The sequence below is a fragment of the Nannospalax galili genome, unplaced genomic scaffold (genome assembly GCF_000622305.1).
Source record: "Nannospalax galili isolate Female #2095 unplaced genomic scaffold, S.galili_v1.0 scaffold596, whole genome shotgun sequence".
Classification (NCBI taxonomy): domain Eukaryota; kingdom Metazoa; phylum Chordata; class Mammalia; order Rodentia; family Spalacidae; genus Nannospalax; species Nannospalax galili.
In genome coordinates, this window is record NW_008340140.1 from 5,480,022 (window position 1) to 5,505,124 (window position 25,103).

At 51.1% G+C, this 25,103-nt stretch overlaps 1 protein-coding gene across 1 annotated transcript in view; it reads left to right on the forward strand.

The window, feature by feature from the left end:
- Ripor3 (RIPOR family member 3) overlaps nucleotides 1–24,490 on the forward strand; it is an 87,826-nt gene extending 63,336 nt beyond the window's left edge. Inside the window, exons 5-22 of the mRNA XM_008835160.3 lie at nucleotides 5,127–5,150; nucleotides 5,430–5,483; nucleotides 6,071–6,220; nucleotides 6,321–6,384; nucleotides 6,659–6,702; nucleotides 6,808–6,933; nucleotides 7,015–7,160; nucleotides 8,171–8,300; nucleotides 10,881–11,432; nucleotides 15,275–15,405; nucleotides 16,357–16,480; nucleotides 16,924–17,059; nucleotides 17,470–17,631; nucleotides 18,250–18,411; nucleotides 18,934–19,136; nucleotides 20,809–20,892; nucleotides 22,900–22,990; nucleotides 23,426–24,490. Coding sequence (XP_008833382.1) covers nucleotides 5,127–5,150; nucleotides 5,430–5,483; nucleotides 6,071–6,220; nucleotides 6,321–6,384; nucleotides 6,659–6,702; nucleotides 6,808–6,933; nucleotides 7,015–7,160; nucleotides 8,171–8,300; nucleotides 10,881–11,432; nucleotides 15,275–15,405; nucleotides 16,357–16,480; nucleotides 16,924–17,059; nucleotides 17,470–17,631; nucleotides 18,250–18,411; nucleotides 18,934–19,136; nucleotides 20,809–20,892; nucleotides 22,900–22,990; nucleotides 23,426–23,526 — 2,484 coding nt within the window. The 3' untranslated portion in view covers nucleotides 23,527–24,490. The remainder of the gene's footprint in view (nucleotides 1–5,126; nucleotides 5,151–5,429; nucleotides 5,484–6,070; nucleotides 6,221–6,320; nucleotides 6,385–6,658; nucleotides 6,703–6,807; nucleotides 6,934–7,014; nucleotides 7,161–8,170; nucleotides 8,301–10,880; nucleotides 11,433–15,274; nucleotides 15,406–16,356; nucleotides 16,481–16,923; nucleotides 17,060–17,469; nucleotides 17,632–18,249; nucleotides 18,412–18,933; nucleotides 19,137–20,808; nucleotides 20,893–22,899; nucleotides 22,991–23,425) is intronic.
- Nucleotides 24,491–25,103: the final 613 nt, after the last annotated feature.

The window sequence follows — 25,103 nt, forward strand, 5'->3', positions numbered from 1 at the left end:
AGGCTGGCTTCAAACTCACAGAGATCTGCCTGCCTCTGCCTCCCAAGTGCTGGGATTAAAAGTGTGTGCCACCACACCCAGCCCTAGAAAAACTTTTAAGGGGCTGGAGAGATGGCTCAGTATTTAGAGCACTGGCTGTTCTTACAGAAGACCCAGGTTCTAATCCTAGCACCCACATGGGGGCTAATAACCATCCATAATTCCAGTTCCAGGGGACCCAACTCCCTCTTCTGTCTTCCTCAGGTATTGCATGGCACAGGTGCACTTGCATGCATGCAGTACACTGATACACATAAAAAATAATAATAATAGGGGCTGGAGAGGTGACTCAGCAGTTAAGAAAACTGGTTGTTCTTGCAGAAGACCTGGGTTTGAATCCCAACACCCACATGGCAGCTAACAACTGTCCTAACTCCAGTTCCAGGGGATCTAACAGCCTCTTCTGTTCTCCGTGGGCATCGCACAACACAGGTGCGCTTACCTACACACAGGCAATACATGCCAGCACATAAAATAAAAATAAATAAAAAAATTATATATATATATATGTGTGTGTGTGTGTGTGTGTGTGCTGGGCGTGGTAGCACACGCCTTTAATCCCAGCACTTGGGAGGCAGAGGTAGGCAGATCTTTGTGAGTTTGAGGCCAGACTGGTCTACGTAGTTCCAGGATGGCTGGGACTACAAGGAGACCCTGTCTCAAAAAGGCAAAATAAGAGCAGGGCAAGGTGGCGTATGCCTTTAATCCCAGCACTTGGGAGGCAGAGGCAGGTGGATCTTTGTGAGTTCGAGGCCAGCCTGGTCTACATAGTGAGTTCCAGGTCAGCAAAAAGACAAAAAAAAAAAAAAAAAGGCTAAATAAATAAAATATTTTTTAAAACTTTTAAAAAACTTTTATTTTATTTTATGTGTATGAATGTTATGTTTGCATGTAATTGCACCCATGGCATGCAATACCAATGGAGGCCAAAGAGGGCATCAGATCGTCTGGAACTGGAGTCATTAGCTACCATGCGGGTCCAGGGATTCGAATCTATGTCCTCTGCAAGAGCAGCCAGTGCTCTGAACATCTCCAGCCCCATCCATTTCTTTCTTTTTTTCTTTCTTTCTTTCCTTTTTTTTTTTTTGTCTTTTGGAGATAGGGTTTCCTTGTAGCCCCAGCTGGCCTGGAACTCACTATGTAGACCAGGCTGGCCTTGAACTCACAGTTGATCTGCCTGCTTCTGTCTCCTGAGTGCTGGGATTAAAGGTGTGTGCCACCACATCCAGCCCATTTAAGATTTATTTTTATTTATGTGGGAGAGGAGGGTGAATGCTTGTCTGATACAGTGCATGTATGGAGGTTAGAGGACAACTTAAAGGAATCTATTCTCTCCTTCCACCATGTGGGTTCCTTAGGCTTAATGGCAAGTTCCTTTATCTGCTGAGCCATCTTACTGGCCTGCTGCTCCATTCCTTTTTAAAAAAAATTTTTGAGGGGCTGTAAAGAAAGAAGAAATCATGAAATTTTCAGGTACTTGGATGGAACTAGAAACTTATACTAAGTGAAGTAACAGACTCAGAAAAAAAATCGACATATGTTCTCCCTCACATGTGGATCCTAGAACCAAGCCCTGATAAGTGAGTATGTATCCAGACATAACTACAGGAACCAGGATAATGGAAAGGAACCAGGGAGGTAAAGGAAAAGAAAGAACCTGAAAGAGAAGAACAGTAGGAAACAGGCCTTAATAAGGGAGATATGGATAAAAATTGGGTTAGTCTAAGGGAGGGGGGAAGGAAGGGTATACAAGGAACCTAGGGGATAAAGGGAAAGAAGGAGCTCAAGAGAGGTAAGACCATAAGAGAAGGGTATTATTAAGGGAGAAAGGGGGAAAATAGGGGCAACTTAAGAGGGAAAACCATGATGGAGGGGTGAGACAATGTGAGAGATAAACAATGCCTAGCTAGTTTTAAAAACCAGAGGGAACCATATTAGTCCAACAACCTACTGACAAATTATACATACCAGATCAAGAAATATATGTCTAGGCAAGGTTTATCTGAGAACAACTGGTCTTTGCCCAACCTTTAGCCACATGGCACATGATAATTAAAAGTACCAGACTGGTGCAACTAACCTTCTTAGATGTTTAACAGACATACTTTGAGGCCTATACTAATTTGGTCAGAGGGACATAAAGGACAGTTTTTGCTCCTTGCCCTCTTAGGTGGACTAGTTCCAGGGGACTATGAGCATCTCTCAAAATGTCCTGTAACTGTGGTGTGTCACCTGTCTTCTTGATCAAGGAGGCTGAGGAGACCCCACAAGATGGACTTGAACCAGTGTCCAGTCTACAAAGAGGAGGGTCAACACAGAGGAATCATTTCCTCCATGTTTCCAAGTGAAGCCAGCCATAGTCAAGCAGAACATTTGACTTATCTTCACATAGTCAGAACTTGTAAAAGGAGCCAGGGGCTCCTCCCAAGCCCATGTGACCCCTGAGGAACAGATCCTCAAAAGACCTTAAGAGTAAAAATATTTTTTTTTAATCTAGGCCAATTGTATGGCCTTAAACACCCAAAAGGAAAGTATAACCAAAGATTGAAGGGGCCAATATAATTTTTTAAGACTCCATATGTATAACTAAAGGCTACATAACAAGAAACAATGCCAGAAAGGAGATACCCTCTTTTGAATTGTTGGCCAGGGTGACCAAAGGGACTCCCAGATAGTAACCCAGCATAGAACTGGGAAAATGAACAGCAGACCCCAATCTTATCTAAAAGAATATTGACAACTGATTGCTGCTAGATGAGGAACAGCTGACCTTCCTAAAACAAAGACCTCTAGACAGGCTAAATAGATTCACCAGATGGACAAGTACTGGGGAATGGCTGGGGGTGCTGACAACACAGCAGACAGTAGCAGGGCTCTAGTGGGGGGGGGGAGGCTATAGGAGGGTGCCATCTGGGAAGTGGGTGTATAGATGAATAAGATGGGTGGGTATACAGATGAATAAGATTGTTTGGGATGTTCTACACAAACACACACACAAAAAATCAAATTTTAAAAAATATATTTGAGGAGGAAGCATGGAAGTTTACGTCATGCTAATTAGTAGAGGTGATAAACATCACCTTTGAAATCCACCTGATGACTTCATAGACATACACAGGTGCCAAGGGTCCAAGTGCAACTGATTATGACTAGTAATAATCAGATGAATACAGATTAGAGATGCATGAGCCAACATATCAGTGTTAGAAGCAAAAACAATGAGTCTTTCTACAAGGAGCAATATATTCTAAAATGAAATGGAGATCTTTTTTTAAAGGTTAAAATATTCAATTTTACGACTTACAGGGCTTTGTATAGCCACTTTTGAAAGAGATGTATCTTTGCTCTGGAAGTTGTTATTGAGTATGTTAAAGCTGTAATGAAATGATTCTTCTAAAAAAAATAAAGAATAAAAAAAAATTGAGGGGTGGATAGATGGCTCAGTGGTTAGGAGCACAGGCTGCTCTTTCAGAGGACCTGGGTTCAGTTCCCAGCATCCACAAGGCAGCTAACAACCATCCTAACTCTAATTCCAGGGCATTTGACACCCTCTTCTGACCTCTGAAGGCATTGCATGATAGGGGTGTGCTTACATACATGCAGGCAAAACATGCATATACATAAAAAATAAAAAAAGAAATACAATTATTTATTTATTTATTTATTTATTTATTTATTTATTTATTTTTATTTTATGTGTATGCTTGTTTTGCCTGCAGGTACATAAGTACACTGTGTGCCTGCAATTGCCCGTGGAGGCCAGAAGAAGGTGTTGGATCCTCTGGAACTGGAGTTACAGATGGTTGTTGACTGCCATGTGGGTGCTGGGAACTGAACCCAGGTTGTCTGCAAGAGCAGTCAGTACTCTTAACCACTGAGACCCAGAACTTCATTTCTTAATCCTCCAGCCTTGGAACTTTATTTCTTAACTGGAGTTTGAATTTCATGACCTTGCAGTCAGCAAGATGGCTCAGTACATAAAGATACTTTGTATTTGATGACCTGTGGTTGATCTTTAGGACCCACATAAGTAGAAGGAGAGAACCAACTCTTGCATCCCCAATCCTAGGCACACAAAATAAATAAAACTTTTTGAATTTCATGATCTCACATGTACATTTTACGTAAGTGCACACATAGGAAACAGACCTTAGTTGGGAAAGTAATTCTTCCCTTTCTGTCTTTCCCAGCATTCACTAGGTCACCCATGTGCCTGTTTTTAACTTCCCATTTACCTTGTCCCCTGCCTTCCTAGTCATGTCTCTCCATTAAACAAGCACAAGCTCACAGAGGTTGTCCGTTAGCTGCTGGCTGGTAAAAATGAAATCTCAATGAATATCCTTTCTCCTCCAGCGCCACAGAACCCCCAGAGGGACTCTCACCTGTGTGGGCCTAGAGCCTGTTATGCAAATGAAGTCTGTGGCCACACCTCTTCCTTTGCATGACAGCTGTGGCTCTACAAGGGCAGAGGCATGCCATCCTAACAACACTGGCAGGCCTGCCAAGCCTGAAATATTTGCTGTCTGCTCTCTGTGAGAATCGTGGCCTGCCCATGACCACTGGCTATGCCAAGGTCTCTTCGTGGAAGAATATAGGAGTGTGTCACTGCTAAGGTGGGGTCTTGGGGTGACCCATCTGCCTGCCCAAGTCCCTCACTTTCTGGCTCCTTGGCCATGAGTGGTGCTGTCTCTTGAATACTGAGATAGGTGGCCCTGTGTGTTGAGGGCCTGCTCCGTCCTTTGTTCTTCATAGATACTCGAGTGACTGTTGCTTTTCTCTTTGCTGTGACAAAACGCCTGGCAAGAGCAACTTTAGGAAGGAACAGTGTATTTTGGCTCAACCATCTTACATAGGAGGGAAGGGAGGCTCAGAGAGGTTGAGTAACTTGCCTGGGACACACAGCTGGGAAACAATGCCAGACCTAGAACTGGCACCCACAGTGAATGTGTTTAAATCATTCTGGGACTGTTAGCAGCCAGCATTCTACCCACTGGAGAAGACAAAGCAGGACTCCCTGCAGGTACTAGCTTTTGCAGATGCCCCTGGGATGAAGCCTCTGACGCCCTGTTCCTCCTTTCACTCCCCAGGCTTTCTACTATGACTTGGACAAGGTAAGCACACTTCTGGCTTCCCTGTGTTGTCTTCAGGTGGGCTGAGGCTGGCCTGGCTGGACAAGGCTGTTTAAGTTGGCCTTTCATCCTGGATGCCCTAGGGTAGAACCCCAGGGCTTCCCCTCATGTTACGAGTGGGGAAACTGAGGCTTAAGGTGAGCCCCCCCTCAAGGTTTGGTGAGGGTCTGCGTGGCCCAGGGCTGTGACCGAGTGGAGAGTGACAGGGCTGGCAGGAGGCCCAGGTCTCTTTTAAAACATCCTTTGTTTTTCTGGGGAAAGCAAACTCGCTTGGTGGAGAGGCACATTCGGAAGATGGAGTTCCACATCAGCAAAGTAGGTGGCTCTGGGTGTCACGGGGTGTCATGGGGAAGGCAGCAGGAGCAAGGGGACCCTTGGACAGGACAGCTGGACACCTTTCTGTGAGCAAGGCAGGTGCTGTGGTGGCTGCAGTGACTCTTGGCCATAGACCAGTGGAAGAGTAATGGGAGCTAAGCCCTGGGGTGGGTAAGAGGGGTGTCAGGGTTCCCCCAGAACTGTGGGGTTTTTCCTTGGTTGACACAGATAGGCCTGCTGTTCAGTCTTAGAGGGCTTCCATAGGGGAAGCTAGAGGCTTGGGGCATAGACTTGCCGACAGCCCCTTAGGTTCTCTGCCTTTCTCCCCAGGCCCAGGGAGTGAGCACCGGTAATAGCCTACCTTCTCTTTCACAGTTGAGAACTCAGGCTGGGAGGGGGGACGTGGCATAGCCACTCATGTTTACTGTGCACGGAGTATGTGTAAGTGACCTCTAGGTGCTAGGGTGGCAGATGAGTGGCCCCATTCAGTGGAGGTGGGCTGGGGGACAGACAGTTCCTGATGTAGTAGATGTAGGCAGGCTTAGCTGTCCCTCAGGGGTGGCCCACAGCCTTCATACCTGCTACAGGTGGATGAGCTCTACGAAGGCTACTGCATCCAGTGGCGCCTTCGTGATGGTGCCTCCAATATGCAGCGTGCCTTTGGCAGTGGTCCACAGAGCCGTGCCTCCCGAGAGAGCCTGCAGGAGCTGGGCCGCAGCCTGCACGAGTGCACAGAGGTGGGCCAAGGTCACCCAGGCCTCTCTCTGTCCCCTCTCTGGGCTCCCGGGCAGGGCTGGGGATGGCTGGGAGTGACTAAGCCTCCTGTGGACCTTGCAGGATATGTGTCTCATCGAAGGAGCCCTGGAAGTTCATCTGGGCGAATTCCACATCAAGATGAAAGGTGAGGGCCAGGAGGGGGCAGGGCGTTAGCTCTTCTTGGGGGCTCAGAGAGCCTGCTGGGGATGAGGATGTGGGCCAGAATCCCAGTAGGTCCAGCCCTCACTGTTGCCCTCGGGACAGGTGGTAGGCTCTCTCAGGCTTGCTGTGATGCTCCCCAAGCCCCAGCAATTGAGACCTCTTGTCCTCCCTGTGCTACCAGGCACACAGCGCACCCCTGGGTCCTTGTGGTCCTTTGGCAGGGGCAGAGAAGAGACCAATCCATTTCTGTGTTCCAGGCTTAGTGGGCTATGCACGCCTCTGTCCAGGAGACCAGTATGAGGTATGGCCAGGGACTGTCCTTTTTTCTGGGAGGGAGACCCCTGGGACTGGCAGAGAGCAATCCCCTGAAGCTGTCTCTGAACCCATTCCTGGGTCTCACCTGCAGGTGGTCCTGCGCCTGGGTCGTCAGCGGTGGAGGCTGAAGGGTCGGATTGAGCCGGATGACAGCCAGACCTGGGATGAAGAGGAGAAGGCCTTTGTGCCCACACTGCACGAGAATCTCGAGATCAAGGTAGGCAGGGACCTGGGGTGAGACCTAGGGTGGGGCCTGGCACACTGGGTGCTAGGCTCAGATGCCACATCCTGTCCCCAGGTGACCGAGCTTCGGGGCCTGAGCTCAATGGTGGTGGGCTCTGTGATGTGTGATGTCATCGACTTCTTCACAGCTCGGCCACAGGTCGTGGTGGTGGATGTCACAGAGCTGGGCACCATCAAACTGCAGCTGGAGGTGCTATGGAAGTGAGTGGCCACTGTGCCAGCAGTGCCCTCCCCAGGGTCACCTCAACCCCCAGGCAAGGGCCTGGCACATCCCGGCCAGCTCTTCCACAGCCTTCTCTGTCGTTGCCCACCTTCACTGCCTCTCATATCCTGCCCTCAGCCAAGCGAGCCTGGCTCTTGCTATAGCCCTGTCCCTTCCTCCCCCATGCCCCGTGACTTTGAATCCTGACCTTGAGTTCTGTCACTTTTGACACATTGAATGTGACACCCAGCTGAGCCAGGACTCGTTCCAGGGGCCTTCTCCCTTGGTCCCTCAGAGGAGCGCCCCTCTGCTTATGAAGGCCTCCCATTGTTGATTGTCCCCAGTCCCCTCCAGTCCAGGGCTGAGCTGTCACCTTGAGTTCTTCTGAGCCCCAGACCTGTGAGGCCCAGGTTCGGGAGAACCACCTGTGCTGGAGTCAGAGCTCTGCCCTGTGCCACCTTCAAGGACTACAGTTTCTAGAACTTTTGTTGTCAGCAGCAGAGCTCCCTTGTGTTTCCAGGGACCCCCTCTCTGTTCCCAGAGCAGGTGCAGCAGGATGAAGAGCTAAGAACACTAGTCTAGCTCAATCACCCGGGACCCCCCAACACCAAGCATTAGTGTGGTAGGTGCTAGGCACACTACAACCCTAACCGGCTACTCCCAGGACCCAGAGTCCTGCTGGCCACAGGTGCCCTCAGGAGGAGGTGCCATAGATTCCCCCCTCCAGGCTCTCATGGTAAGAGTGGCCTCAGTGCACCCCCAGCTGAGGAGCATGCTACCTCCTGGCCTCCTCAGCCTGAGGCTCCTCCACCGAGGCTGGGTGGGTTCTGTCCTTGCTTATGGGAGGTGACACTGGCCCAAGCAAACTATGTTGGAACCTTCATTTCCTCCTGTGTAAATAATGTGGCCACAGAACTGTCCGCAGTCAACAGGAGGGTTTGTGGGAAGGACATAGTAGAGCCTTCACACACAGAAGTCAGCCCCTGACGGCCTTTGTTCTCCCCTGCAGCCCCTTGGACTCTGAGAGCCTGCTGCTGTCGCCCAGCCCTGTGAGCAGGTTCTCTGTGGGCAGCAGGAAGGGCTCCCTGTATACCTGGACGCCACCGAGTACCCCCACCTTCCGGGACAGATACTACCTGGTAAGTGAGGCTGCTCCTGGCCGGACAGTGTGGGGTGTGGCCTGCTAGGGGCTCAGCCTCTGTTGGGGCTGCAGGGCTGTCTTCCGTGGTGCTGGCCTGCCTCTGTCGGTGCTCTGTACACCTGGAGTGATGCTGTGTAGGGGCATCCTTCCCCCAGCCCTGTCCATGGCCTCCACCTTGCCGTTAAGATTTAGGGCTTCTAGGAGCGTGATCTGGAGCCTTGCATAGGAAAGCAATCTGCTCCCTTTGAACTCTAGGGATCAGGGTCTTCTCAGAGCCAGGACTACCCTCCCCATCCCTCCTAGGGATACTGCCAGCTGTGTGCATTGACATCTTCAGCCTTCCTGGGTATTGTCCTTGGGACAGTCCCTCAGTCACAAAAACCTTTTATTTTATTATTTTTTTTACATTTATTTATTTATTTTTATTTTATGTGTGTGAGTGTTATGCCTGCATGTGTGTAAGTGCACCTGTGTCATGCAATGCCGTGGAGGACAGAAGAGGGTCTCGGATCCCCTGGAACAGGAGTTATGGATGGTTGTTAGCCACGATGTGGGTGCTGGGATTCAAACCTGGGTCTTCTACAAGAGCAGCAATGTTTTTAACCACTGAGCCATCTCTCCAGCTCTGGGACCTTTTATTTTATGTGTATGAGTATAGTGCCTACATGTATCTAAGTGCACTCGTGTTAGTCAATGCCCGTGGAGGCCAGAAGAGGGCTTAGATCTCCTGGAACTGGAGTTACAGGTGGTTGTTAGCCACCATGTGGGTGTTGGGTACAGAACCCAGGTCCTTAGCAAGAGCAGCTATCTTAACTGCTGAGCCATCTCTCCAGCCCCACAGGAACTTTTCTTAACCTGCTCCACACACTGGTCCACATGCGGCTGCCTTTTTATCCAAAAGATGCAGAGGTAGTTTTGGTGTTGTGCTATGGCTTACTGCAAGCAGTAAACAACTCCAGTGGGCACGTTTCTCCTAAGCTTGTGTCCCAATCAGGGTCCTGGGTCCCAGAGCGTCCCTCCCCCTTAGGTGTGGACATCAGCACATGGCAGCCACCACAAAGGTGGGGAAACACCAGACCCCTTCTCAACACAGAGCTTGAGAACAGGGACCAGAGCCAGATGTGCTGCCCAGCCCAGAGTGAGAGTGAGGTCAAGCTGGGCCACCCTTCTGTTGGTAGGGAGGGTGGCTTCATGTGAGCAACTTGTGGAGGGAAATTTCTTGGCTTATTTATTCTCTCTCTCTCTCTCTCTCTCTCTCTCTCTCTCTCTCTCTCTTTCTCTCTCCTCTTTCTTTTTGAGACCGGGTAGGTGTCACTATGTAAGCCTGGCTGGTCTGGAACTCTGGAACTCCTGATGTAGACCAGGCTAGCCTCAAAGAGATCCACCTGCCTCTGCATCCCAAGTACGGGGATTAAAGGCATGTACCACCATGCTCAGCTATCAGTGGTAATCTTTCTGTTGAAATATTTGCAATGTTCCAGAATTGGATGTCGCAGCATTGAGTGTTTAATTCAGGAAGTTACTCCTCAGTCCAGGAGCTCTGGGCATCTGGAGGAAGCTCGTTATTCTTCAGAGTAGGATAGCAGTTGGGAGAGCAGCCTCAGCACCTGGACAGTGCTACCAGGACTTTTCTCATCTGGCTGCTGGGGCCCAGAGTACCAGTTAAAAACCATGTAGTTCAAGTTCTGCTGTGCCTGCCACCTGCTGTGTGACCTGAGGCAGACAATTAGCCTCTCTGGACTTCAGTTCCTGTATCAGAGTAATGGGATTAACAGCATGGTATGGTTGTGGTAAGGTTAAATGAGTTACTAACTGCTAAGTGTTTAAAAGTCTTCTGGTGAGAAAAAGTGGGCCTCCAGCAAATCACAAGGGTCCCTTTGCTGAGGGGCAGGTATGTATGGTCTGTGTTCCTCAGAGGACTGTCCTGGCTAGACAGTGCCACCCTTACAGGGTGTGCTGAGAGCCAATGAGGTGATAGGAGGCCCTGCAGCAGCTTAGGGAACACAGGGTATAAATCAGGGCCCTCACTGGTTCATGTTGCTCATCCATAACTCTGCTGGGCTCTAGTCAGGTGAGGAGGGTCCCCAGGTGACATTGTCCAGGTCAGGGAACTCCAAAGATGCTCTGAAGGGTGGGAGAACCCTGGGACAGAGCAGATGAGGAGGGGACTACTGGGCATCTAGGGGGTATCCAGGGATGGGCTCCTATGATGGTGTTGGTAGGGGCATGTGTGCAAGGTAGTTCCAAGCAGAGAGCACAATCAGTGCAAAGGTCCTGGGGCAGGAACATGAGGGTGAAACATTGAGGATGAAGCTTGAGGGTATGAGTGAGAGGACTGACAGGGTGTTTTCAGCACCTCTGAGATGCCAGTCTCCTTGGCAGAACCCCCCCCCCCCCCCCCCCGCGGGGGCCCCCAGGGGCAACCCTCCTCGGGGCGTGGGCGCGGTCCCCGGGGGGGTGCTGGCGCGCGTTCTTGCACCTTCTTTCGCCATGCAGGGGACTGCAGAGAGAGCCTCTCTAGGGGTCTGGGCACAGTTCCTGGGGTGGCTGCTGACTGGTTCTTGTATCCTCTTTCCAGTCTGTCCTGCAGCAGCCGGTACAGCACACTTTGCTACTGGGCCGGCCAAGGGCCACCTCCATCCTCAGCTACCTGACCAACAGTGAGCTGCAGGGCCCCAGCCTGCGGAGCCGAAGCCAGGAGCTGCTGGAGATGGACTCCTTTAGCTCTGAGGACCCTCGAGACACTGAGACCAGCACATCTGCTTCCACCTCAGATGTGGGGTTCCTGCCTATGCCTGCTGGCCCCACAGCCTGCATAGAAGAGGAGACCCAGGAGGGGCCCCTGCCCCTGGGCCTGCTGCCAGGCCTGGCTCACCCTGCAGGGGGCACGCTTGTGGAGCAGCCTGGCTGGAGAGACTTGGGAGGAGAGAGCCCGGCCCCCCTGCTGGTCACCCCAGTCCACAGCTGTGTGGTGCCAACAAGCCGGAAGGGCCAGGAGGAAGGAGATGTGGGGGACGGAGTGGAGGGCCCCCTGCAGGAGGTGCTGGAGTTGCTGAGGTCTGCAAGCCCCATGCAACCCCAGCTCCGGGAGCTGGAATACCAGGTCCTCAGCCTCAGGGACCGGCTGAAGGTATGCCCACCCCGCAATGGACAGCAGCTCTGTTTTGCTGATGGTCTGAGGCCTGGGAGCAGGCACAGGGATCAGTCAGCCCACACTAGCATCCCAGCCTCACCCCTATGTGACCTGGGTGGGCAGAGTCTCTCTCAGCCTCAGTTTCCTCACTTGTCAAGGCTTGGGAGGAAGGTACCAAGGGCAGGCGGGAGCTTACAGAGGGTCACTTGCTCCATGTCCAGTCAGAGCCTGGTTCCCCCAAGAATCTTCTGACATGTGTGGGTGATGGGTGCTGCAGTTTTGGATTAAGAATTTGGAGCCAGAGCCAAGTTTGTGGAAAGCCTGTAGCCACAACCAGCCTCATCTACGCCACCGAGAGCCTTCTCCTTTGCAGGTCAGCAGGCTTCAACAGCAGTGGCTACTGGAGCCACTGGCCTGGACAGAGTATTCTTTTTTGTTTACATTTTTAAATACATAAAATAAAATGTAGACCGCACACGCATGCTTTTACTTCCGCTGCTGAGCCCACTGTAGACCGCACACCACGCTTTTACTTCCGCTGCTGAGCCCACTCTTTTATGTAAGACTCACTTTTGCTCTGCACTCTGAACTGCTTCACTTTTTTCTTCTTTTTTTCTTTTTGAGACAGGTCTCCCTGTCGCTCCAGCTGTCCTGGAACTTGCTATGTAGACCAGGCTGGCTTCAAACTCACAAAGATCCACCTGCTTCTGCCTCCCAAGTGCTGGGATTAAAGGCGTGCGCCACCACACCCGGCTAAATATTATAGTTCCATCTTATTCCCACCCTGACCTCGTCCCACGTCAGCACAGGTGAAATTCCCATTTCTCATTTTATATCTAATATCTTGGAAAAACCTCCACTGCTTTTCACCTTTAAAAGGACCTGCCTGAGCACGTCAAGAAAAGAATTTGAGGAAGAATGTCACTTCTTTTTGTACTTTTTCAGTGTTTACATGTGGAACAATTTGAATCAGCAAGCACACACTTCTTTCATTTTTCTGTATTGAAAAACCGTATCCACTTTGCATAAGCATCCTGTGATAATGCAACAATTTAAAACATCGACAGAATCCTCTCTCTTTCAACAATATAACCAAGAACAATAAAAATAACTGCACGCCCTGTTTTCAGTTTGACTTTTGAAAGAGAAATCATTGACATACCCTTTTATATACTTTGTGTGCCTTTTGAGAAAGGAGTTCAGTTTTGCTAAGAGGCCCAGGCTGACCTTGAACTTGAAATTCTCCTGCCTCAGCCTTAGAAGGCTGAGATTATATGTGTGTGCTACCTTGCCTGGCTCATTTACACACATTTAAAGATTTTTATTTGTTATTTTATTTTTTAAAATTTTATTTATTATTTTTATGTGTATGCATGTATTGCCTGCATGTAGGTAAGTGCACCCATGTTATGCAATGCCGGTGGAGGTCAGAAGAGGCTGTCAGATCCCCTGGGACTGGAGTTACAGACAGTTGTTAGCGGCCATGTGGATGCTGGGATTCAAACCCGGGTTTTCTGCAAGAACAACCAATGTTCTTAACTGCTGAGCCATCTCGCCAAACCCTTTTTTAAAGACATTTTATGCTTACAGGAAACCTCTCACTATGTAGACCAGGCTGGGCTTGAACTCACAGAGATCTGCCTGCCTCTGCCTCCCAAGTGCTGGGACTACAGGTGTGTGCCACCATGCCTGGCTCTATTTTATTTTTTATGTATAGGTATATGTCTGCATGTATGTATGTGCATGTGTGTTCAGGTGTCCAAGAGGCCAGAAGAGGGCATTGGATCCTCTGGAGTGCTGGGAACCAAATTTGAGTCCTCTGCAAGAGCAGCAAGTACTCAAATGCTGAGCCATCTCTCCAGACTCTTACACACATGTAGATGTGTATGTACACACAGATACACAGACACACACAAAGACACACAAACATATAGACACACACAGGTACAGAAACACACAAATCTATACATAGACACACAGACACAGATATATACATAGACACACACACACACACACACACACACACACACACACAGGAGATCCTCTCCCTCACACAGCTCTTTTGTTTGTTTCTTTGGTTGGTTGGTTTTTTGTGACAGGGTCCCACTGTAGCCCCAGCTGGCCTGGAACTTACTATATAGATCAGACTTGCCTCTGCCTCCTGATAGCTGGGATTAAAGGCGTGCGCTCACACATCTCTTTTGGAATTCATTTCCTTGCTAAGAGTTATGTGGAACCCTGGGATCAGCACACAGGCTCTTTGGCTATCATTTGGGGGAGGGGAGGTTGTAGTGACAAAAACCAAAACTGGAAGGTTGTCCAGTGTGCACCTTCCAGGCTGAGGTGGTGCCTTCTTGCCTTGATGTGTCCAATGGAGAAAGTTCGTGTTAGATGGGAGTTCAAGGGTAATGTGTCAATATCTATGAAATCAATTGTCTTCAAGGTCTGGGGAGATGGCCCAGCCAGTAACGTGCTTGCCACACAAGGAGAAGTTCAATCCCCAGAACTTGCATAAAAAGCCAGGCATGTTGGTATGCACTTGTAACCCCAGTACTGGGGAGGTGTAGACAAAAGGGTCCCAGGAGCTCACTGGCCGACCAGCCAGACTAGCCTAATTAGTAAGACACCCTGTCTCAAAACTAGTGGGGTGTGGTGGCGCATGCCTTTAATCCCAGCACTTGGGAGGCAGAGGCAGGTGGATCTCTGTGAGTTCAAGGCCAGCCTGGTCTACATAGTGAGTTCCAGGCCAGCTGGGGCTACAGGGAGACCCTGTCTCAAAAAAAAGACCAAAGAAAAAAGAAAAAACAAAACTAAAACCAAGGACAGCTCCTAAGGAATGACCCCTGAGGTTGTCCTCTGGCCTCCACACACCACGCATGTGCATGGCACCCCCTTACACATGAACACACACACAAAGAAAAGCTCGGCATCTTTAAGTGCACACACGTTTCTACTGGTTGGCTGATCAAAGGCCAACACAAAGCCTGGGAGTTCAAGGGAACCTAACCCAGGGTTAGCCAGGCACCACGGGTCAGGTTTGCTAATTTCATCTGTTTGCTGACACAACTACCTCAAATAACATGAACCAACTGTGTCCCGTGTGCATACGTGCACACGTGTGCTTGTGGAGCTTTGTTTCAATTGAAGTAAAACCTTTACAATCAAGCTTATTATTTTCTTATTGTTCAAGGATTTCTGTCGTAGGTTCATCTTTACCCAGCACCTCTGTTGGGCTATTTTGGGGGTGGTCAGTGTGACACAGGCCTGGTGTGCTGGGTATGGGAGGAAGCACAGCCCTGCAGTCAATCTGGGGTTGGAGAGGAGAAAATAAGCATCTCCAGGAGCAAGGCTGCCATGGGAGGCTCCAGTGACTTGTGCAGTGGCAGGAGGTGGCTCCCACAGGCCGACTCTCCTATAGCTTCTGAACCCCTGAGAGGAAAACAGGTTTCTGGACTTGCTTAGAAGCGAGCCTTTGTGCCATTGGGCAGCAGGGCTGGTCTCTCGTCCCCCATAGGGCAGGTGTCAGCTGCACAGAGTGGCACCTTCTTGTGGGGAGCCCTGCCTTGTACATCTGACACACCTGGGTGTCTCTCCCTGTTTGTCCCATGGGTGTTGGGAACTTAGATGAGTCTTTCAAATCTAGCTCCCCTGTAATCTTCATGGTGTCTCGGCCACTTGGGTTAGCACCAGAAGTACTGCACCCCAGGCACGTCCATGGGACCACAGGCTCATGCTGGGATTGGTATGTGAGGCTGTGACCTGGATGCCAGTGATGAGGCCCCAGCAGCATCCTGTCTGGTGCTGGGTGGCAGAGCCTTCAGCCTGGCACTTGTCCACAGTCCCGTGGGGCACAGCGGGAGCCCGTGTCTGCACAGAGCCTGATGGACTGCATCCTGGAGAGCTTCGCCTTCCTGAATGCCGACCTTGCCAGCGATGAATTGTCCCTGTTTGAGGGCTCCCAGGCTACTGGGTGAGTGCATCCCCAGTGGGGACCCCTCTGGACTTTCATATCCCTTGGCCCCAATCACATGTAGTTTTATTATGCATGGTGCCCCCTCCATGACACTGTCACCATAGAGCAGGCCTTCATGGCCACTGAGGGGATAATGGCCCACCCAGGTCCCTAGCCTCCTGCTCTACCGAATGTTCTTTCAAAACCTGACAAGGAGAGATGGTTTAGCCGTTAAAGACTCCCAAACTGAACATAAACAATAAATAAATAAAAACTTTGACAATAATAGCAGCACCTAACAAGCCCCTACCTTGACCTTACCTGTTTCTACACTGACCGAGCTCCCTAAAACCACCTTGCCCACTCTAGCCCCCTTTGGACCACCAGCTGACCCCATCCACCACACCTCCTGTCCTGGTCATACCATCTGTCCCTACATATCCTGCCCTAGTCACACTGTCTATCCCCATACCACCTGCCTTGGTCAGGCTGGGGCCCAGGGCCACACCTGTTCACAGACTCCAGCATCACAGAAGGGCACAGCTTCCACTTCCTTCTGTACAGTAGTCTCATAGGGTGGACACAGATTCCAAGCCAGAGTTCTTCTCCATGAGCTTTGGAGAGCTGGTTAGACCGCACTGGGGCTCAGCTCTGCCCTTGTTGGCTGGATACCAGGCATCTTGTTCACTCAATCATCCTTACCCTGAGTCAGGGTTTCCTACCCACTTCACAGAAGAGAAAACCAAGGCTCCAAGGGCAACATGCCCAGAGCCACAGAACAGGGACTGGCCAGAACCTCAAGTCACTCTAGGAGCCCCCACCCTCCATAACTGTATGATTGCCAGCTTGCTTCCTTTTTCCTGGGTTGAGCCCCTTCCATGCCCCTGGGACCTGGAACTGGCCTCTCTGATCTGGTCTCTGCGGAGGGAGGGGTCCCAAAGGTCACCCAGTTCTTCTCTGTCCCCTCAGGAAGGACAGTCCCCCACCCCCTCAGCCATCACTGAAGGTGTCACCCAATGAACTCACAGCTGGTTCCCCCGAGCTGGACTTGCTGCTTACAGTCCACCTCAAAGTCTGCAAGGCCTTGCTACAGGTGACTGGACTCAGCTGGGGTTGGACACTGGGCTTGAAGGTGTGGGAAAGCCTGGGGTGGGGCTGAAAGTTCATATCCAAGCTCCAAAGTGAGGCTGTGGCTGTGTCATCTGTCTGTAGCTACCAGAGCCCCTATCCCAACTGACCCAGCTACAGCCTAATCCTTTAAGCTGAACACCACCATGGTGGGCTTCAAGCTGAGCTGTACCTGGGGTTCCAATGGGCCTAGCCCTCTTTCCCTGCTTTGTAGTGATGATTGGCTGAACTTTTCAGCAAGCTGGCCTCTTCTGGGGGCAAAGGTGACCCCTGGGGGTTCAGCTTAGTGGAGGGGAAGTCCCCAGGTCACCTTTGGGACAGTGTGGCTGTGGGCAGCTGGGAGTCGAGGCATGAGGGACAATCTCAGAGGGCCTATGAGGCTAACCTGTACACCTCTGCTGCTTTTAGAAACTGGCCTCCCCTAATTTGTCGAGGATAGTTGAGGATTACCTCCTGGAGGAAGCAGTGCAGCAAAAACAGATCCTAGAGGTGCTGTCTGACCTTGACTTTGAGAAGGTCAGCAAGGCCACAGCCGTTGATGAGAGTAAGTGACACTGGCCACAGACCACCAGGTGGTGGTGACTAGTGTTGGCACCCAGGGCTTCCCCTTCCTTCCCCCATCCTCCACTGATGGGCAGATTCCCCATGAGCTTGCACAAGTGCATGTGCTGTTCTGTCTCCCCCTGTGGACCTGCTTTGGAGAGTCCAGGTTTCTAGTCCATCAGAGTAGCTGGCAACATAGCTGACACTGGGGTGTTGTGAGGACTGCAGATGGGGACCAGGGACAGTGCTCAGAGTCAAGGCTGCTCCTTCTGGGTCACTTGGATTTGGGCCTGAGGGAGGGTCCCCAAGTTGGTCACTTGCCCTGACTTCAACCTTGGGTTCTGGTGGAGGAAGGTCTGTGGCGCCTGTGGCTGCTCCTACCCAGGCTGCTCAGCTATTGCCGGCTCTCAGTCATTCCCCAGGCTTCTCGAAGGAAGGGCGGGCTGGCACTGTGGAAAAGCTGTACACAGCCTGGTGGAGTCCTGGCCTGCCCCGCCAGCACTCTCCTGAGCCAGCTCAAGAAGATGTTCCTGCATCGAGTCCGAGGGAAGTACCCGGGCCAGCTGGAAATAGGTAGTGTCCTCCCTACCTCCCTACTCCACAGGGAAGGGCCCTGTGGCTGCCCTCTCCATATCTGTGCATGTTTGCATGGCCCTGGGAGCAGGCTGAGGATCCCTAAGTGAGTGCTGACACCAGTTGTCTGGGGACACAACTATGCCTCCCGAAGAGCCTAACAGGGTCACAGGCCACTGTTAGAAGGGTGTGCAGGCGAGGTGTGGTGTTGGCAGCTGTAGATTTTTCTGTTGAGCAAATCAATGAGGGTGACAGTTGCATTCCAACTGGCGACATTTGAAGTCCCTTCCACTCTCCAGGCCGCTTAGTACAAGTGTATGCTGGACTCTGAGAGATGGGGTTCACAGTACTGGCTGGCTGATTGGGCTCTTTCCATCAATCAAAGAATTAAAAGACAGGAAAATAGATGACAAAGTGAAAATGAAGTTTATTGGCAGCTGTCAGACTTCTCAGGTGGAGAGGGGCCCAGAAAGGGGACTCTGCTGACTCTAAGGGGCCTCACTAAGGTGCCCAATGTCTGGACTTCCTTCCCCATAGTCCCTCTTGCCTGACACTGCCCTGCTCATTGAGAGGCCAGCTGAGGCCTCAGTTTCCCCTCACAGACATTCCCTCTGACAGTGTGTCGCAGGTTTCTGGAGCAGGTGGTCAGCTGTGGTGGGCTGCTGCCCACAGCTGGGTTCCCAGAAGAGCAGACGGTCACCTGGTTCCAGTTCCACAGGTACCTGCAACAGCAGAGCGTCACCGACCTGGAGAAGCACCTGGCCCAGCTCACCAAGGAAGGTAGCAGCAGAGTTGGTGGTTACAGCAGAGTCCTGGGGCCCCTTTGTCCCCTCTGGCTGTCAGGTCACAATTCTGAATCACAGCAACTCTCCCTTTGACTGTTAGAAGAATTGAGATGGACCCAGAGACTCCAGTCCACTAACTGGGGAATCAACAGGAGGGGATGCCCTGTAAGCAGGGAGAGGCAAAGCCAAGCCCAGCACAGCCTTGGAGAAAAGGGGCGGAGGGGGCAGGCCCAGCTGGCCAGAGGCCCTAGAGGTTTGGGCTTGGTTTTTCTGTTGTTTCTAGAATTAGGGTCTCACCACATAGCCCAGGCTGACCTTGAACTTAATATCCTCCTGCCTCAGCCTCCCAAGTGCTAGGATCACAGGTGCACATGCCCCACTGAGCTGCGGTTCTGTTCATTTTCAGGATGTGTCTGATCACTTTGTGGAAACGTCTGATTCTGAGGCTGGGGAACCTTGCTCCCGCCTGGAGCTGCTGCTTCTCAAGCTCATGGCACTGTCACTCCCTGTCTTCCAGTTACACTAATTGAGGAGTTGCACTGTACAGGCCCAGCCAAGGCTGTGAAGAAGCTTCGGGGGAAGCGTTTGGGCCAGCTCCAGCCCCTGCCCCAGACACTGCAAGCCTGGGCACTGCTGCAGCTGGATGGGCCTCCCAGGTTGTGCAGGGCGGCCAGTGCACGCCTGGCCAATGCGGCCAGGGATAGATACTTCCGGGAGAAGGTATGGTGTGTGTGTGTGTGTGTGTGTGTGTGTGTGTGTGTGTGTGGGTGTGTGTGTGTGTGTGTGTGTGTGTGTGTGTGTGTGTGAGAGAGAGAGAGAGAGAGAGAGAGAGAGAGAGAGAGAGAGAGAGGTTGAGAGCCCATGTGTGCACATGTGCCTCCTGGCTGGGTGTGTTCCTGTACAAAAGTGTGACAGGGGCTATGTTCATTGTAAGATTTGGGGTTTGGATGTTCCAAGGAGGCTGAACATGAACTGGGGTCACTAGGGTGATGTGAGGGATACCCAGCACCAGCTCACAGCCTTGCTCATAGGGTGGTCTTTCTGAGTCACCTGTGCAGTGTCTTTCTTAGTTTTTTTTCAAGAAAATTATTTATTGTGTGTGTGTGCACGCGGGCATGTGCACATGTGTATGTATGTGTGTACTCACATACATGTGCTTGCCATATCATGAGTCTAGAGGTCAGAGGACAACCTGCAGCAGTCAGTTTCCTCCCTTCATCATGTGGGCTCTGGGGGATTGAACTCAGTCTCAGGTTTGGCCTCAGGCACCTTTACACACTGAGCCATCTTGCTGGCCCTTTCTTGCCCTCACTTCTTTTCAATTAATACTTCTCTTAGCTGGTAACAGGTGATGTTTGATCCGTTTGGAAACCCAGAATTGGCTATTCTATGGATCTGTGACTGTCTGGTGACCTGCATTTCCTCTAATCAAAGCTTCCATCCCCCTCCCTTCTGGAGGCAATTCATCTCTTAAAGAGCTTGTTCCACACTATCTAGCCTTTGCTAACCACATGGTGTGGTGTGGTGTTTCTGTCTTCTAGGGTTCTGAAAATTCATTTGCATTGGCGGGCTTCCCTGGACTCACGTTTATTTTTGTTTCTGGGCACAGGTGGTGTGTGTCTTTTACTACTATTGTGAAAGGCTCCAGTTGTGGCATGAGAGGCTCTGTGAACTGGGGGGTGCTGGTAGTCTGTTTCCTTTGGGTTAGAAATAGGAGGTGAATATAAAATGTCCCTCTGCCTCCCAAGAGCTGGAATTAAAGGCATGCACCACCACGTCCAGCCCTAGTTAGCCATTCTTTTAGCCAGCTTTGGGCACAGGTCCCTTGGTGCCAATTCTGTACTTAGGCCATCATCACTGCAGTTGGGGGTGGTGTGGCCACTGGCCCTAGCCTGGGCTCTCCTTGACAGTGACAATGCTGGGCTCTCCTGCAGAGGGGGCCACAACTCCATGACCAGCTCCAGCTTGTCACTGGGCTGTTAGGTTCAAAGAGGTGCAGTGACTTGGGGACTTGTGTGTAACTGAGGAGGCATGGCCAGATCTGAGGGTGGAAGGGACCTGGGAGCAGCCCAGCCACCTCCACCACATGAGGATGACCTGTGCTCTGCTATTCTGAGCTGGCCATGTGACTTGTCTGAATGAGTATTTTAGTATAGTTGAAGAACGCTGTTCAGAGTGATCACTTTATTGCCCTGGGCTCAGTCTTAGGAGCTAAGTCAATCCATCTCCGGATGATCCACCTGACCCAATTGATTGACATGATTGACAGCCCCCTCCCCCCACCCCAGTTTTGCTTAGAGAAGGGTGAGCTGAGCTTGGGTCCCCGGAGCACTTAATGGGTGGGTGACCTTGCCTGTCCTGACCCATCTGTCCTCACGGTCCCTTCCCCTAGGCTCTGCTGTTCTACACCAATGCCTTGAATGACAGCGATGCCAAACTCCAGCGGGCGGCATGCATGGCGCTGCAGCAGCTCAGGGTGAGCCCCTCATGTCTTCTCTAGTGACTGGCAGGAAGCCACCTATGGCGAGGGCTGATGTAGCAGCTTCAAAATGCTTTCACTGGGGTGGGAGGGGGGCCACCTCCAGCAAAAGTACCCCAGCAACTTTAGAGGGGCAGGTACTAGACCCCTAAAAGTCCAACAGCAGAGGTCATGATACCACGGGACTCCCAGATGGGAAAAAAGCCATAAATGTAAACGTGAAAGTTGCCTGTCACCCTGGCTCTTAGCAGAGGTGACCACAACCTTCGATATATTTCCTTTTTGCTTGTGGGAGTGTGTGCTCTTTGAAAATTGATACTAAATGTACCTTAAAAAGTGAACCAAGGGGCTGGAAAGAGGACTCAGCAGTTATGAGCCCTGGCTTCTTACAAAGGACCCACTTGGTTCCTAGCACACATGGTAGCTAACAACTGTCTATAACTCCAGTTCCAGGGGATCTGACACCCTCTTCTGGCCTCTTCTGGCACCAGGCAAAACACACATAAAATAAAAATTTTTTATTTCTGTTTTTGAGACAGGGTCTCCTTGTAGCCACATCTGGCCTGGAACTTGCTATGTAGACCCACCTTTGCCTCCTGAGTGCTGGGATTAAAGGCATGTACCCCAGTTGCTAGGCAAATAAACTTAAAAAAAAATGAACTGAGTGCAGCTTGCCTACAAACATGAGGCCCTGCATTCAGTCCTGGAACTCACATAAGGAAGTCAGGTGTAGTGGTACACACTTATAATCCAGCACTGGGGAGGCAGAGACGGGGCATCTTGGCGCTCGCTGGCAGGCGCTCGCTGGAAGCTAGCCTAGCCTAATGGGTGAGCTCCAGGCCACTGAGAGATCTTCACTGAAAACACAGGATGCATGGTGTTCCTAGTGACCTCAGATTCCTCTAGCTTCCAAATGCATGGGCACACATGTGCACTTGCACACACATGCACACCAAAAAAATCAGCAAAATAATAACTTAGACTGGGAACATGTTAAGAGTTCTTTATGGCTGGGTGTGGTGGTGACATGTCTTTAAACCTAGCATGTAGGAGGCAGGCAGATCTCTGTGAGTTCAAGGCCAGCCTGGTCTACATAGTGAGTTCTAGGCCAGCTGGGGCTATAGGGAGACCCTGTCTCAGAAAGACAGAAAAAAAAAGAAAGAAAGAAAGAAAGAAATTCTCTATGAAGGGTCTAATAAATGTGCACCTTAATTTAACCTCCTCACCTGTCAAAGAAGATGTTGTTTCATCCATTTACAAAAAAACAAAACAAAACAGATGTGGCAGCACATACCCACCCACGAGTCCAGCAGGAGCTGAAGTTCTAGGTCAGCCTGGAGCACACCGTGAGATCGTCTCAAAACCTCATAACTGCCACTGAGCTTTTATGTGCATGAGGCTTTTTGTAAAAAGCCGCATGGGGCTCTGGACCACCTCCTTGGGCTGGACAACTCAGGCCTTACTTCGGGGCTAAGGAACGTGAATGTTTTTGAACTTCCTCTCTTCCCTTGCACTCCTGTGGATGTGAGGGAACACATCACCGAACCCCACAAGAATCTTCATTGTATAACCTCACTGCCCACTTACTAGATGGGAGCTGGTCCAGTGCCGATAAAATGCACTGGCCCTGCTGTTCTGGGATGACCCAAGAGGGCCTTGTGGAGGTGCACCTGCTGTGCTGGGGAAGAGTGCTGCCTATAGCTGTGTGGGAATGAGGCCCTGGTTCTCTGGGAGCCTGGAGGGGAAGAGAGGAAAGCCAGGAGGTAGCCGGGCCCAGGAAGAAGCAGGGCTTGTTGCTAGGTGTCCATAATCAAGTCTTTTAGCAGCCTTGCTTCCCGGCCTGTGTCAGACTCGAGGGACACTTCGAAAGGCTTTCCTGACAGACAGAGGCAGTGTCAGAAGCCAGGGGGCCTCCAGAAAAGGCAGGGCCAGGCTCTGGAAGCCATACTGGAGGTGACGCTGCAGGGCTACCTAACAGAATCTTGTTCTCCTGGCCTCAAATAGGGGATCGAGAGCATTGAGCAGATTGCCAGCCTGTGCCAATCTGACCTGGAAGTTGTGCGGGCAACAGCGCGGGAAGCCACACTGTCATTCGGTAAAGTGCAGTCATGTACAGCAGTGGGGGTCCCAAAGTTCTAGTGGAGATGGCTGAGGGGAGGCCACCCTTGGCTCTCAGCAGCAGGCAGGGACCACTAGGGACCCTGCCATAAGTCACCCTCATGCTTAGCAGCCCCTACCCAGAACAGCTGCCTTCACAGCAGGCTGGTAACAAGGGTTTTATTTTCTTCTTACACTTCAGTTTACAGCCCTTGGTGGAAAGGCAGGGGCAAAGCAGGGCTACACCAACATAGAAGATGCCACAGCTATAGGCAGGCTTAATCCGCCCAGTTGCCAGCAGGGGGATTCCCCAAACACTCCTGTCCTGTCCCTCTGCTGACAGCAAGGTTCACGTGCCTTAGTCCTAAGGCCACCTGGCAAAATAGGGTACAGAGGTGGTGACAGCCCAGTGACAACCATCTCTGCATTTCAGGTGAGAAAGGACGCCTAGCTATCGAGAAGATGGGCAAACTTCATTCAGAACAAAGAGAAGTCTTCCTTCAGGAGGCAGATGTTGAGATCACGATATTTTAAAAAGCTGCTGCTGCTGAGCTCCAATCTGGCATTTCTCTTCTGTGCTGTGCAGCTGCATGGTGCCCAAGCTTTGGTGGGGGAACACCTGCTGCTCCCTCACCAGTGTGAGCTGGCCAGGCAGCTCCCTGAGGCTTGAGTTACTGACTCTGCCCAGGGGCACAGTGGCAGATTCCCAGAGCAGGAAGAAATAGTGTGTGGTTCCCTGGAGACTATGTGGCCTCCAAGTGCTGTTTTGCCTAGCTGGCCGTCCCTGGGCACAGAGCCAGGGAAGCTGGTGCTGTCCATGCAGTAAGGGGCCCAGGCCAGGCAGCTGAGGCCATGTATACAGGATTCAAGATAGTGTATAAAATGTGAGCTCCCCCTCCCCCCACTCTGTACAGAGGGGCAGAGCTCCTGGTCCACTAACAGGCTGATAGCTGACTGGCAGGCCAGCTAGCTGCTACCTTGCTGAGCCAGGGAAGGTGGGAGGCCTGAAGCCAGGGTTTCTACAACCCTGATTCTTAGGCCCAACTGTGGCTCAAGCACCTGCTTGGCCTCACAGTAGCAAGCCAAGGGCCTTCCATTCTGAGTTCAAAAGCAGGAAAGAAAAGCAGCTGAGGAGTCCGGAGCCTCCCAGGCAGGAACACCACTTGCTCTGGCCCTGGAAATCGAATGGGATCCAATTTGTGATGCATGGCAACCTCAGGCAGTTAAATGAGCTGCTCCAGAAGCTGGTGTGAAGGATTTCACTGAGGCTGCTGGGGGCAAACACAATGAGCTTCCTGTTTAAATGCATTAAAATCAAACCCCAAACCAACAAGGCCCAGCGTCCTGAGTCCCCTGTGATTTGAGGGCTCTGGATGTCAGTGGCAGACCCTCCCTTTAGAATTCCTGAGGATGGTATGTGCTGTGCTTTTACTTGGTATTTATTTGCCTTATTCGTATGTCCATTTCCTGAAATCTCAATTAAAAAACTCTTAATGCATGTTTTACTTTTGTTCCCAAAGTAGACACTGCTGTGCCCCGCAAGCCACCACCCTCTGCACTCTCCTAACTTGGGTACGTTGTGACACAACAGGGGGCGGCCCAGGACAATGGTCTCTGCAGGATGCCTCAGGATCCTCCCCACACTTGATTTCCAAGGTTCATGGCTGCTGCCTCCCTGGACACCTTGGGGATATCCCAGGCTCTCTCAAGCCTTTTATCCTATTGGATTTCTGTCCCAAAGTTATAAACTTAGTCACCTTTTCATGTGGGTGTTCTGCCTCCCTTTGAAAGCTTTAGATACCATTTTCACACCTGAAAGATTTGACTGGAGCAGTGGCAGGGCGTTACGATCGCTCTGTGGTGTGGGCTGTTGACACCACAGGCAGCCGTGAATCCCTGAGGGATGTGAAGGTTTGTACCGTGTCTGCCACTGTGCGAGCCTGATCTGACTTTTTTAAAAAAAATGTGTATGTCTGACTATGGCTATGTGCATGTGAGTACAGTGCCCTCAGAGGCCAGAGAAGGGCGTGGATCCCTTGGAGCTGGAGCTACAGGCAGCTGCCTGACATTGAAGAACAGGAAGGCCCTTCCCTGCTGAGCCATCTCTCCAG